Source organism: Penicillium daleae (genome assembly GCF_028827525.1).
Source record: "Penicillium daleae strain IBT 16125 chromosome Unknown utg000008l_segment0_segment0, whole genome shotgun sequence".
Taxonomy (NCBI): Eukaryota; Fungi; Ascomycota; class Eurotiomycetes; order Eurotiales; family Aspergillaceae; genus Penicillium; species Penicillium daleae.
Window position 1 is genome coordinate 1,354,032 of NW_026623156.1, and position 14,493 is coordinate 1,368,524.

Consider the following 14,493-nt stretch of genomic DNA (forward strand, 5'->3'; position numbering starts at 1 on the left):
CTAAGACCTTTTTTTTTGCGATCTAGTACATTCGACTTTGGCGAATTTGCAATCAGTCAAACAGTTCGTATACAACATCATCTCGAAGCTTAGGCTTCTTCCGGAATCAATCATCCAATCACCAACGGGCTCTGAAGGCAGCGGCCTTAACGGCCATAATCTTCTGGTTTTTTTCAGGAATCATCGCAGTCAGTGCATATTTTGAAAAGTTTAGGCAATCACAACTAGCAACTATGAGAACGACCCCTTAGATGATCCAGAATCTAGACTAACGTAGAACAGGCCGAAATAGCCATGATAAGCTTGATGAGATTAATAATTCCATATTTCCTCATAAAGAAAGTTTGATATCCCTCACATCACAGCTTGAGGTAAGACTATTAACATAAAGAATTCTAGTACTCGTTAACTGACTTCCCGTGTCTACCCGATTAGGCCGCAATAGTCACGTGTTAGCTGTCCCTCTATTATCTTGAAATCTGATTTAAGCGGGGCTTTGCTCGAATTACTCTTTCCCGCAATATTTCATCAAACCCCGCCTCGCGAATCCATCCTTCGAACTTGGCTATCCTGCCGTCAGGGTTTCCGTAATACTTCATCAAACCCTGCCCTAAGAACTTATCCAACGAACTCGACTTCCTGCCGTCACGTTTGCCGTAATATTTCTATCAAACCCTGCTTCATGAACTCATCCTACGAACTCGACTATCCTACCGTCTTATTCTATATCTAAGTCTGAAACAAAGAACACTGTGCGCAATGGCCGAAGAATCTGGAATCGTAGCAGTAGAAGATCATATATACGAAATCAAAGGCGGTGCTCTTTTTCGGGAGGCGAACTACGCGAGGACAATCATAGGGAAAGGAGAATCAATCATTATTTTTGATCCGAAAGCGGATCCTCGGTCTCCTGCTATCTAGGAAAACGGACAAGACCTATCGGTAGAGGAAACTACAATTGTGCCTGCCGGATACTAAGTAAGCGTGATTGCAGCCCCTGTGATCGGAGCGACTATAACTTTCAAACGCGGATAATTTCAACTTCTGCTTCGTATATCAAATCGAAGCTAGCACGGCGACCGACCACCAAGGTAATCGATATATCTTGGCTTCGATCTTTCGGGACAAAAAAGTTAAGGCAATCTGTTGTATCGGCATCGTTACTCCCTAGCTTCTCAGCAGAGATTCGTCTTTCCCACTTCTATTGCTCGCTACTCTCTATCGCCCACGAAAGACGTTTAATCAAATGTGGCAGCTTTCTAGACGGCATAGATAACATTTTGTAGTCGATTTCTGTCATCATTTTAGCATTATTTTCTTGTGCATGACATAGCGTTATTTACTTACCTTTGCTTCTTCGTTCTATCATTTGTTTCTCATCATTTTCTATAGCATAATATTCTCTTCCTATTAGTAGATATTGTTCTATACGCGTCCGTTTGTACCGCGCCGTATACTCTTTCTCTTCCACGCCGATTAATCGATCTATAGCTTTGACAAATTCTTGGAACTATTAGCAAAGTTTCAGGGGTTCCTCGTCCTTTAAGCAATATAGGCTTTCAGCAACCCTTGAAGGTATTTAATCAGATATCGCCTTCAAATCTCTAATAAGAAAATCGAAGGTACTATCTACCATAACTGTTCGGTGTATCCAGACCGATAGCTGAAGTACTATTGCCCACCTCAGAATCAAGTAAGGGGATTCGGCGCGAAGTGTTTTATATCGGGCTCGAGATTTGGCCTTCCGGCTTCTTACTTTGTCTAGATCTAATGCAGATTCATCTAGTCCTCGGAAGATAAGCACTAGATTCTTTCGAAACAGTGCTGGATTAAACTAGTTAGCGACTTGAAAAGATCGGATACGATTTGCAAGGTCTCGCTCTTTGACTGTCGGAGCTGCTTTACTCAACAAAAGTTCTACATAAGACTCTATACCTACCAAAGCTGATTTGAGTCGCTCCCTTAGTTTCTGAATCTCGTCCAACTAGTCGCGGTTTGGACGGATGTTAGAGCTCAATTTAGGACCCAGAGTCTCTATGTGGTTGAGTAAGTTTGAAAATTGTGAGAGAACTGCGCCTGCGGACATAGTATCCTAGTATCATAAAAGTCCGACTGATGGCTGACGGTTAATAAATTAGACAATAGGTGAGCTTGGCTTTATTAGGCTTGAGTACCACAGGTGTCACATGAATCCCCCTCCCCTCCCCCCGCTTTACTGTACACGTAGCCAGTCTGGCTATGGCCCCACAAAATAATAGAAAAGTCTCTGAAATTATTGACTTTCCAATTTTCATGCCGGCTGGTCCAAGTTCGACGCAATGTAACGTTTGATATCCGGGAGGGGGTGTGCAAGACGCCCTATAGCACTATGTCCACAGCTTGGCTAACCGGTACTTTGGCGAGAATACCAAAGAGCTGGAGTCGGCAATGATAATCCCAAATGGAATATAAATGGGAGCAATACGTCTGGTTCTTTGCTCGCATTCACATCAGGCGTGACCTTGCGGATTCAATCTTTCTTCTTCATCTCACAAACAATCCCATCGGCCGGATCAAGCAACATGACTTCTGCTCATAGTGATCCGGACATGCCTTCCTCCGAGCACAACATGGCATTGAGAAGAATTTCTCCCTCTCACCAAGGCCTGACGCCCCCAAACAGTCCCACGAAGGGGACAATTGTCTCACCAGCTATCGTGAAGGATCTGAAGCATCTTTTTGGCGTGTTTCTTGAGAAGGCGCTGCTCGATCTTACCAACAAAGAGCCTCCAAACACCTCTGTCTCCCAGGACGAGTCCCCACCAGGCCCCGTCATGGTTCAACTGAAGCAGTTACTGGTGAAGCTCATGCACAATGAATATGCTTCAGCTGAACTGCCTGCGGCAACTGATACTGCTCAGTCTTGTCTAGAAAGCAATAAACAAGAAGACATTCAGGTAGCAGATGGAATTGCTCTCAGCAGTCCGATCTGTACTGCCCCAGATGATTTCAAATCGTTTGCAAAGTGGGCCTCGACACCCCAATTCAAGACGGTAGTGGAAACGTATGGGTCACCAACTCACCCTTCCAGACCTTTTGAAACCGCTAACATGAGTGTAGTTAGGACAAAGAAGCATGCAAATACAAGGTAGCAGAGCCAGTAGAGACCCGCAGTGGTCAGGAGGACTATGCGGAATATGCATTTATTATCCGTGAACGTATTAGTACGTAATGACCTTGCATAGGGGGCTGAACCGACACTAATCGCAAAATTAGAACGGAATTCCCATAAGGTGACGCCCTACATAGACATCAAATCGGAAGGCCTACGCGACATCCTGCGTGTGGTGCTGCATGACATCAAAGCTATTAGCCTTATAGAGGACAAGCCATCGGTAATTGAGACCGACTAGAATTTCGAAGAGAACGCTGACGTAGATCTAGATCGAACAAAACGTCCTCTTTCACTTCCTCTCAGAGCTTGACAGATACGCGGAGAACATAGACAATAGTTCCGACCACGAGTCGGCGCTAGCGGAGCTCCGTATACTCATCGACCACCTCAAGCAAGCATATATAGCTATCTCGCAGCGTCTCTCATCAATATTACAGCACGGTCATATTACTTATGACCTTCTTTGGGCGCTTTTCAAGCCTGGCTGCTATATTTATACTATATACATTAGCACAAAAGAGCCGTGATGTGTCGTATTCGATGCCGGGGAAGAAATAACTTAGAATGACGAGACGTGGTTTAATCTCGAATGCCGATTTCTTGATTATGACGGACTTAAGTTCGGCGAGGCCGGAATCTTTTTGCGTGTGCCAAAGTTTCGAGGGTCAAAGCCGATCGCGACTCTTAAGGCTTACCCTCTCTACCACTATCCGAGTCACGAGCAGGTCCGAAAAGACCTAGTCTAGAGAGGTCAAAAGTTTCGGGATTTAGCTAGCTCGCACATATAGCACTGTAAAGGCAGTACATTCTTCATGAACAAGGGGAAGATTCTCAAAATCAACATCAACAGCCGAGTAGCAGTAGACGCCGCATTTTTCCATGAAATACAGCCAAACTACTCCCGGCCGTCACTCCGCGATCTAGCGGTCAAGGACAAGGGCGGAATTACAGTTTTCGATATAGGTGCGATACTTATAGAGGACCGCGAGCGAGAGAAAGAGAGGATACAAAGAGACGGTGTGGATACACAAAAGCTACGGGAGACCGATTTCTTGGTCGCCTGCCTAACAGTATACTATTTTAGCTTCAAGGAGAAAATTTTCTATATATAAGACGACTGACATATTTGGCGTCTAACTAATTTGATTCCAGTAGAGTATACAGTCAGTGCTCTTAGGGACGTGGATTAGTCACCTGAGTCGTTCGACTGCCTAAAGATCCCTTTAGAGACCAAGACCATCCTCTTGTCCTTAGCGAAAACCCGCCTAGGGATAATACCGACGGTACCATTCGACGACGTAATCAATAAAAAGGGCTAAGGATTCAACATTCTTTTGAAGTATATCGTCAAAACCTCTATACTATCAAGACTTCCAACCTAACCCGTGCCTAGTAGCCTACCGGGAGTCGGAAAGACTTTCACGGTTAAGGCAACCTTAGAGTATTTCAAGCTCCTGCTCTATTCGGTATAAAGCACCTAGCGCGGCTGATTTTGCTATCACTGATTTTTTCAGATATCCGCAGGTAAACTTGTTATCGATCACGGAGATTCTAATATACTTAAGCAACAACTTGAAACAGTATTCAAGATCGCTAAACACTTCAATACCGTTCTTCTCTTAGACGAGGCAGACGCGTTTATAGAGCAGCGGACATCTTACTATGATAACCACAATCGCCTTGTAACTATTTTCCTCCGAAAGCTCGAATATTATCAAGGAATTCTTTTCTTGACTTCGAATCGGGGTATCCAGTTTGATGACGCAATTCTCAGCCGGATCTATTTGGTTATTAGGTATAAGAATTTAACGAGAGAGTTTCGCAGAGATCTCTGGTCAATTTTCCTGTCCAAGGCATATACGATAAAAGGACCTGCCGTTGTTGAGGAGCACGAGCTCCGACGACTGGAGTCTTTTACTCTGAATAGACGAGAGGTAGGTATCTAAGATGCTCTAGTAAACATCTTATTTACTGACTAATCGTGAAACAGATCAAAAACATCGCAGCAATTACACACGCTCTCGCTGAGGCTAACGTCAACTAGGTGAACTACAAATACTTAGAGTTGGCCGCCGAATCAAATAAGAAATTTTCAAAGGAGTTTGGCCAGAAGAGGCCTGCTGATGGAATGTATGTCTGACAGCATACTTGGGAAAGTCATGTGGATAATGTCGTTCATCAAGGTTGTTCGAGCGGTAGACGTTTATCGCAATATTTTAGGTTCGTATACGACAGTTCATAATATCGGTCTTGAAGCTTCAATTAATGGTTTCACATCATTCATAGCATCACGTAAAGTCTAGTCCAAGAGCCAGAATTAGATGATCAATCCGTCATTGTCAACACCTATAAAATCGTATATCACCCGAGGCCAGTAGATGCAGCGAAGAAGCGGACACCAAGAATGATAATATATTGAAATCCTGACTAATTCATGCGGATGCGGGTCGGGAATGCTTCATGCTTCATTATCATGCATAATTGAATTGCGAATCCAATAAATGAGCACCTGTCTTCACGTTACACGAAGACGTTTTGCATCAACTATCTCTAGTTGACGTAGTCGTCGTTTTGAGGCTCGCGGCCGCTGCAAAGTCGGTCGACGTTTCAATATAGAGCGGTGAAAGTCGATGATCATTGCCCGCCCAAGCTCTTTATTCTAAAGAACATTGTCACGCCGAAGGTCTTCGTGGATGATTCCTAAAGCTCTGATTTCCTTGTTCGATTAGTGGATCCCTTATAGAAGCTAGGGCGTTAGCTCTATCAATACTATGCTTTCCCCCCTAGCCTATTACAAGCATATAGCGAATCTCCCTAGCCCCGTGAAGGAAATAAATTTTCGCTAAGTCGATCGTACCTAGGAAAACAGGTATAGCGGAACCTTACACCTTCCGCAGAATTCGGTATACCTCCGCTTCGCGGGAGACCTCCTTCCACAGCCCCGATATAGTTCCTTTTCCGATGATAGTATAGCCGTATATAATACAAGAAAGTTTAAAAGGCGTACCGTACGCCCCGCAACCTCTAAGGGGTATACATCGGTTAATATTTTCATCTAATTGTGCTTTTAGTAAACACACCAAAGTTTCGGAGGTAATCGGATACTATAGATCATCTTTGCTTCGGCGATAGAGCATTATATTTAGATAACAGTCGTCTAGAAGACCGCTAGATTACAACCCGAGTAAATATTACTAGGTGTAAAATTGTGTATCGCGGTAGCAGGACTAGCTATCTAGGCCTTTATTATTATTTGTGTCTCTCTTTCGAGCTACGCGTTAGGCAGATAGAGAAGACGGAATATTACTGAAGGTTCGTTTGCGGCGTGTTGCTAGATTTAAATCGGGGTCGGGTGATTATAACGACTATAAGCGATGCCTTACGTCGGATAGGGTATAACTAACTCGAGATCTAGTAGACGCTTAACGAGCTATTAATTCGGGGAAATCTGGCGGTGATAATGATAGTTCATAAGTCGAACTAGAATCTAGGCTTAGAAATTCGGGCGCGGTGCTATCGGAGTTAAGAGGAAGTTACCAGAATTCGTCTTCGGGAATATAAGAGCGAGTATAATCGAAACTAGTCTTCTATAGAGGAATATCTAGTCGGACGGAATTCCTCTACTCCTGACCTCGTACAGGCGAGCGGAATACTATTAGACATAAAGACAGTGTTCTTACGATAGAAGTATTTACAAGGGTAGCTTCTATTTCTATATCTACTTCGCTATTTAGATTATATAGAAAGTAGTAGAGCGTACTAGGGTTATTATATAGAACACGGAGGAGGACCCGAGCGATCCTGTTAGTCACGTAGGAGTACTCGAGCCTGTTATGATATTTCCCACTATGAGGCTATTCACACCTTTCGGCCTTGGGATTCAGGCCACCCCGGGAGATCATCCATGGAGATCAACCATGGAGCACCCCTTCAGGGTGGCCTATCCCTGCCTTCTCACCGCTGTTCCCACGGAGGAGAGTCATCCGCCGATCTGCATACAGCTCATGCAGGCCAACGTGGTTACCCCTCTCGTGGTAGGGTTTACTGTATATAAGATCAGTGGGGGGACGGGAAAAGGGGCCCCCAAGAAACAGTCTCTGTTACAATCGGACTTAGTGCTTTGCTCTCCTACCTAGTTGACAGGCTTTCTACCCTGCAAGTAGACTATCTTTACAGAGCCCTTCCTGAATTATAATATAATACTCCTAGACAAGAGCGGAGCAGATAAGTCGCTCGGCGTTATACCTTAGCTTAGCTTCTTGGTTTATCGGTATTTTGTTTAATCTAACTATATCCTTCTATAAGTCTATTAGTCGTAGCCCTATACGAAGGGTAGCTATAGAAAGCTTATAAGGCGGCTTATACTCGATAGATATAAGGAGAGTAGTAGTGTGATCGTCGACACAGTAGATACAGAACTAATCAGGTCTTAGGTAGTATATATTTAATAGTTAGCTTATATCTACTTCGGGAGCTCTGTTCTTGTTTAAGGAATTCGTATAGTTGCTAAACTAGATTTTATCGCCGAGGCCGAACTCGTTACGAGCAGCTAGTAGTTTACATAGCTCGGTAATTATATCGTAGATATGTTCTTCTATAGCAAATCGCTTATAGGCCTCGAGTTCTTGCTCGCTACTTATAGGCTTCCGACTAAGTCGACGGCCTAATCATTCTAGCTTAGGTAAAGATAAGAATAATTAAGGCGCTCCCCCGGGGGTTAACTAGAGATAGTTATAGACGGACCTAAAAAGCTCTGACTATAGTACTAAGCAGTCAGCCTAGTATTCTAATCGTGTCGGGTAATATTTCCCCGTAGGAAGAGGTATTTTCCCGGTTGTCGACCGAGATAGTGTCTCGACTCTTAGCGGTCGGGAAAGTAGGTTATAGGAATAGCGTAAGAATTCCACGAAAGTAGTCGGTCGGCTAAGCTCTTGAAGTTGCTCCTGTCGCTCTTTAGCCTGCTTCTATCGCTCTTCAGCCTACTTCTATCGCTCTTCAGCCTGCTTCCTCCGCTCTTCTTCCTGCTTCTGTCGCTCTTCAGCCTCTTTACGTCTCTTTTCCGCCTGCAGAAAAAGAGTCTTGTAATCTAGCGAGTTGTTGTCGGCCATCGATGTATCCAGGATCCCTCGAGTCAATCGCGACCGGTCCTGGTTAGGGGCTTGATTTAGGAGCTGATGTCAGCCGATCACGGTTTCCGGTGGAAGTATTTCCCCGAGAAATGACAATATTTCCGCTGGCTAATTTTAGCACTCGAAGGTATGATAATATCCCCGTCGTCAACAAAAGAAGCCACAACACTCACCAAAATTAGATTTTCTCTGGCTTCAAAGAGACAAATCTAGAAGCAAATTCGGTTCACTAGGTCGGTCGCCTCGCGCTTAGTCGTGAGGGTCGCATCTGTCTCGCCTCGGATCGCTTGAGACAGAGATGTGGCAGCAAGAGTGTGGGGCTGGGATCGCTATTTGGCCTCTCTATGGCGGCGCTCTGCCGCTTCTTGGAAGCCTTCGTTGTTCTTCAAAGCTGACATCGTAACTCGGTTATTGTTTGCTCCATCCCTTGTTGAAAGTTAGTATTCAGTAGATAGACGAATGACGCAAGTTGAAAGCAACATGGTAGGGAGCCCGCTAGCTAGCGAGGGGAATGGGCTATCGCGGAGGGGATTTACTCCTTGACTCCAGAGTGGATTGTTGCCTCCGGCATAGGCAGCCTTTGGCCACGTTTGATTTTAGTCACGTTTCTAAAGCATCCGCCGAATCGATGGTACTATACCTAATATGCCTCGTCGTCAGTACATAGATAAGTTCAGTCCATCTTCAAAAGCCTTGGCAAGTCCAGTCACCATAGCGAGATCACTATCTCAATTGCATCACTCGCTACGCCCGCATACCGTCCCTCCTATAACAGCCCTTTACTTCGAAGGATGATTAGGTTATGTCATTTTGCTGTGAGGAAGGTACACAACAAAGCCAATAGTCAGCGAAGTTCTTTCGAAATAGAGAGAATACGCTTACCTCTGTCCCTATCTGCCTAGCGCCACACGCTTCAGCGTGCTCTAGCCTTTGCAGTTAAACATCATGCAATCATTCCAAGGGACGTCGTGGACAATTAACATGACATACCTGACCGATCTGGGTAGTTAGGTCCTATTTTAAGGAATAGGATCTGTGCAAGAGGCAAACTGAAGTGCTATCGCTAGCGGATCCTATAGCTAGAGGGGCTGGAGTAGATCTTTGAGATAGTATTTATAGATACGAACCATTCGGGAACATGGTAGTCTTTGACTGCATCCTCAGTTTGAACAGATTAATGGAAAATTGGACGGGTACTGTAGAATGGAGTATCCCCGCCGAAAAAAATTGAGGCCGAGTAGACAATCACCCGCACCTAAAACAACATTCCTTATCCTCAATTAAAGATGGTGTTAGGTGTCTCATAGATTATACCCACTGCTTTGCATGCCTCATATTTTTAATATTTTTACCCATACTCTTTAGCAAGCGATCCTGACGAAACGATGCTTTATTCAACATCAACACGAATTACTTCATGCTTACCCACTATTTAGAACACACTTTTTGGCATTATAGAAATTTCAGTACAGGTACATAGTTTTCTGAACGGAGGTATATTGTCAAAGCAATAAATAACCGTATAGACTAAGAATGTAGCCTATGGAGCATTTTTGGTCTAGCGGTATTTTGCCCTAAATTTGTTGCGACATATATTTCATCTGGTAGATCAACCTCTCTCCTCATCTTTCTGGCGATCCCTCGACCTCGAGAAAAATTTTGAGTTAACTAGGCCTGAAAATTTCCCCAATGGATTGACTATCTCGTTCCACCGTTGGTTATCGTTTACTAATACCTAATTAAGCCACAGGCCAGTATCTTAGCCATAACGGATCCTGTGCCTCATCTTCCGACTTCAACGCTCAGCTTCGCCGAACCAGTTGTATGCCAAACTAGTAGTGTTCGAGTGGGTTTGTGCTAGCAGCGATGTGCTCTCCACCAGAGCAGTCTCTATACGACGGGCTGACAAAGTAGACCTCACAGTAGCGTTGTTCAATATTAAGTTCATTCTTGAGGATACATTACTCCATTTTAGTTTAGCAGTCCCGAATCTCCACTACGCCCCACTAATCACCTCCAATAAGGCTGAATAACGTCATTGCCCAGGCTCTTTCCCGAACGTTGATATTCTAGCGTGCTTTAGAGATGGGCTGGATAGGAAAGTGAAGCTCAAATTAGCATCGCTCTGAATAGACAGCTCATCCTAACTGTATGTGCCATATAGCAGTTTTTGGTGTCAAAATGTAGGTAAGGAGACCGCAGGAAAAGGAGGCATAGAAGCTATGAACCCGCGGATGTTTATTAGATGCCTCTATCAACTAACACCAATGTCAGAGACACTCTACTCGCTCCCGAGAGGGTATTTTGCTGTGCCTGGGAACTGTACTCGAGGTTTCAGGAGCAAAAAGGCTCCTAGAGTCGACTTATACGTCTTTGGAGCTTGTAGAGAGAGCGTTGTGTATGCTCATGTACTCCGACTATCCATCACATCACTCCCACGTACGCTCCAGGCAATCCCAGAGGCACTTGAGGGCCCAAAGCCCCGCTTTTACCTTCAAGAACGGCTTCGTAGTCCAGGAGCAGCATAGTTACCGGGACTACCCAACACGTTTCTAAACTCGATGTGGCTGTGAAAGCAAGGAGTGTATCCGTACATGAAGCAACCCAAATTTTCTTCATCCACATTTTGAAGGAATGATGTTCCCAGGATCGACAGGCGTGTTCCTGGAAATTTTAGCTAGTGTTTCAGGATCAATATAGCTCCCAGGATGGATGTTGACGCTCCCAGAGACAAATTTTGCACTCCTAGGGAAGCTAACCCGCAATCCTGAGAGCTTCAAACCCCTTCTAGGGACATGAAAACCCCTCCTGGGAGCTATATTGATTCTGAATCTCTAGGTAAAGTTCCTAGAGCAGCCGCTAGTCATCCTAATCTCATGCGAATAGTCTCCCATACAGAAATTATGATCCCATCGCAGGCGTAGTTGATTAAGCAATATTAGGAAAAGCGCGAGGAAGCAAAAGCGAGGTGGCTTTCTCGCGTCCAGGGAAACCCAGATGCCCCATGTGGGACCACCTCCTCCGCTTACCGTGTATGATTCATGTATATCCCTGAAAACAGGCACAGTTACTCCCAGGAAGGGATTTGAAGATTGATTGATTTATTCATAGACTGTCCCAGCCGCCCTATTTTAGCCGCTATGCAGCGTGTAACCATAAGTACAGGTGTTCATGGAGACAGACTTTAGTATTCCTAGGAAGCTAACCAGCGATTCTGAGAGGTTATAAAGAGGTCACCCCTATATATGACCTTCACGTTCACCTTTACCCCGTAGCTGATCAGCCAATCTAGCAGAACAGCAACTTTTTACCTGGATTATTATATCTTTTGCAATATTTGAGGTAAGGAGATTGAGTTTAAGTTAAGTTATGCAACGGTCATTTTCTGCTTCAGTACTGTGTTCACAAAGCTAAACGACCAATGGTTTTCGCAGTTTACACCTAACACTATGTCCGATGTGGTTCTGACTAGCTCAACTGGATTAACTAGAGCCAATTCCAGTGTTGTCGACGAGGATGACGAGAAAAAGCCTGAGGAAGATAACTCGGACGCCGATACAGTTCGCATGAGTACTCCAGATTACGAAAGATGGGCTAGCGAAAATTGTCGCATCAAATCACAGAATTTGCTCCTTACGGAATCTACTCCGGCTTCGACATTTTTCAAGTACCGTAACTGCCACCAATATGAACATACTCAAAATGCTCAAACTCATCCTCCTGCAGCGAGAGGAGAGCCAAACAAAGTGGGAGATTCCAGGAAGAGTACGTGAATAACTTCTTGGTCATAACTAAGAGGAATTCTTACCAACACAAAGTTATTTACAAGTATGCAGAAAGTCCAGATTTGAACTTGAGTTCAGATGCATTATGTGCGAAGCATGTCCAAGCTGGCCGTCTTTCATCGAGTCCATCTGCCGATACAAACAAATCGACCATGAAGGCCAGAACAAAAACCTTGCATACAAACATCTCAGTCAAGCGCAAAATGCGGAACGATTTACGGGCCAATATTCCGAAACGACGATCAATGCGTCTAAAGCTGAAAGAGCGAATGCAGTGACGAGGTTGGCCGATTAGATCCTCAAAGCTTCCGTCTGCGTGTTGCCATGGATAACCTCATTTGGCTACACCCGAAAACACTAGTGTCGAAGATGACCAGGCTGTCTTTCAGGTCCAAAATGTATCTCTTTGCTAATTTTTGAAATACAATAACGTCTATCTAATTTCCTACCTTGCAAAGTTGGTGGATCTGTAAAGGAGTTAATCAAAGACCGGGCCTTAAATTTATCAGATCATCGACACGGCATATACAGCAAATCAAAAAAGAATTGCCTTGAATAATATGTGGTATGGTCTTTGAACAGGCCCACTTTTGATCGCTTGCGTGTCAGGAAATAGGAAGCTTGTATATGACTGGTGTATGGCTAGTTGGTCCTAAGGCGGGTCAGACTAGCCACTCTGAGGACCAACTAGCCACTCTGAGGACCAACTAGCCACTAGGAGGACCAACTAGCCACTAGGAGGATAACCACCCTATACTTCATACCTTTACAGGCTTTCTTGCGAAGAATTAGACAGGAAGCAATGCTCTGGCTGGTCGGCGACAAGATGACTGCGCGTCTCCAAAAATTGCTAGAGTCAGTTTTCAACCCGTTCGGCTTCTTCGCCCTTGAACGACATCACGAATACCTTAAAGATGGTGGTCTAAATCGTGCGCTCATGCGTCGAAGTCCGACTGGTTCCAAAACAGAATTTGAGGCTCATGGGAGCCTGTTTCTTTCAACGAACGCGACCAGAAATTGCTGGTCTGGAAATAGGCGGTTCAAGCTCGAGAATGGCAAGCACTCCCACTTCCAGAGACCGCTAATGTCAAAAAAGCGATCATTCTGGAGGATTAAAGAGTCAAGAAATACAAGTTGGATTTGCTTCAACGGAGGCACTGGATGCTCTCCAAGAGGTTGCTCGCAGAGTCCTTCGCAAACCGGAATCATGGCGGTTGAAAATATGGCTGAGGTGCCTAAGAAGTATGGGAAATTATGCGGTATAGTCGGTCGTGGCTCCACTGGAGTCGTATTTCTGTCACATAAAGTCCAAGAGTGGCACCCGAGCATTGATTGCTATTACGCAATCAAGGTCTTCCGACGCGGGACACGAACCAGTGAAACCGCTTATCAGAGGCGTATTGAGGCTGAGTTTTCCATATCTTCTTCGTTGCGACATCAAAATGTTGTTCGGAAATTCGACCTACTTCGAATTGGCATTGACAGCCTCTGCGAGTGCTTGGAGTATTGCTCCGGAGGGGATTTGCATTCATTGGTGGTCGTAACAGGTCAGCTGGAACAGGTTGAGGCTGACTGCTTCTTTAAACAGCCCATGTGTGGTGTCAACTATATCCATGAAATGGGCATCGCTCATCGCGACTTGAAGCCAGAGAATCTTCTTCTCACCCCAAGTGGTTGCCTCAAGATTTCGGATTTCGGGGGCGCTGAGTGTTTTCGTCATGCTGGGGAAAGCGACATACATATTTCAAGAACCCGCCGTCATTCACGTCCTTACGTATCGGCTGAGCAGTATCTTAACAGAGAATTTGATCCTAGATCAGGCGACATCTGGGCTGCAGCTATGATCTACGTGGTGATGAGAACGGGCAGAATCCCCTGGGAGATAGCGACTGATGACGACGAAAATTTCAGGGACTACGTTTTGGACCGCGGGGTTGGAAGAGGGTACTTCCTTGTCGAGGATATATGCCATGTTAAGTATCCAGCATCCTGACTCATCGAGTCATAATGCTAATTTCTCAATGATAGATGGCAAGCCGCCCGGTCATATATCTTATGCTAGAAATTGACCAGATGGCCCGACCTAACACAAATCAGATTCTTCGTTCACAATGGCTCCAGGAAGTTGAAGCCTGTACCAATGAGGAGTCTGGACTAGTTTAGCGAGATGACTATCGATGAGCATATTATTCTTCTCGATTTAAAATACGTCGTTTGTCGGACTTAGTCCACTTTACTGAGAAGGGTTGGGTATGCCCTAAACCAAGATGCGCGGCTAGAGCCAACGATGTCTATTATGAAATGGCCATTGATTGCACGGTAAGCTTCGACTGCCATTAGTGCATCCCCTTATTTAGTACCAAGTAGGAAGATACGAATACTCTTGCGCGAGCGATTCAGAGCGACAAGGTCGATAATTTCCTGC

General features: G+C 44.8%; 4 protein-coding genes across 4 annotated transcripts; 3 read left to right on the top strand and 1 right to left on the bottom strand.

Moving 5' to 3' along the window:
* Positions 1-2,561: 2,561 nt before the first annotated feature.
* Positions 2,562-3,681, top strand: N7458_009122 (uncharacterized protein; the record flags this gene model as incomplete). The annotated part of the gene is made up of 4 exons (XM_056912504.1): positions 2,562-3,032; positions 3,104-3,203; positions 3,256-3,374; positions 3,424-3,681. 4 exons carry the CDS (start codon positions 2,562-2,564, stop codon positions 3,679-3,681), a joined length of 948 nt encoding a protein of 315 aa, XP_056761353.1.
* A 285-nt stretch (positions 3,682-3,966) lies between these two features.
* Positions 3,967-5,294, top strand: N7458_009123 (uncharacterized protein; the record flags this gene model as incomplete). The annotated part of the gene is made up of 5 exons (XM_056912505.1): positions 3,967-4,224; positions 4,312-4,343; positions 4,548-4,620; positions 4,669-5,088; positions 5,199-5,294. The coding sequence occupies 5 exons, from the start codon at positions 3,967-3,969 to the stop codon at positions 5,292-5,294; spliced, it is 879 nt and encodes a 292-aa protein (XP_056761354.1).
* A 375-nt stretch (positions 5,295-5,669) lies between these two features.
* Positions 5,670-6,209, bottom strand: N7458_009124 (uncharacterized protein; the record flags this gene model as incomplete). Its single annotated transcript, XM_056912506.1, has 3 exons — positions 5,670-5,813; positions 5,950-6,011; positions 6,041-6,209. The coding sequence occupies 3 exons, from the start codon at positions 6,207-6,209 to the stop codon at positions 5,670-5,672; spliced, it is 375 nt and encodes a 124-aa protein (XP_056761355.1).
* Positions 6,210-13,275: 7,066 nt separating this feature from the next.
* N7458_009125 (uncharacterized protein) lies at positions 13,276-14,231 on the top strand (the record flags this gene model as incomplete). The annotated part of the gene is made up of 2 exons (XM_056912507.1): positions 13,276-14,040; positions 14,097-14,231. 2 exons carry the CDS (start codon positions 13,276-13,278, stop codon positions 14,229-14,231), a joined length of 900 nt encoding a protein of 299 aa, XP_056761356.1.
* Positions 14,232-14,493: the final 262 nt, after the last annotated feature.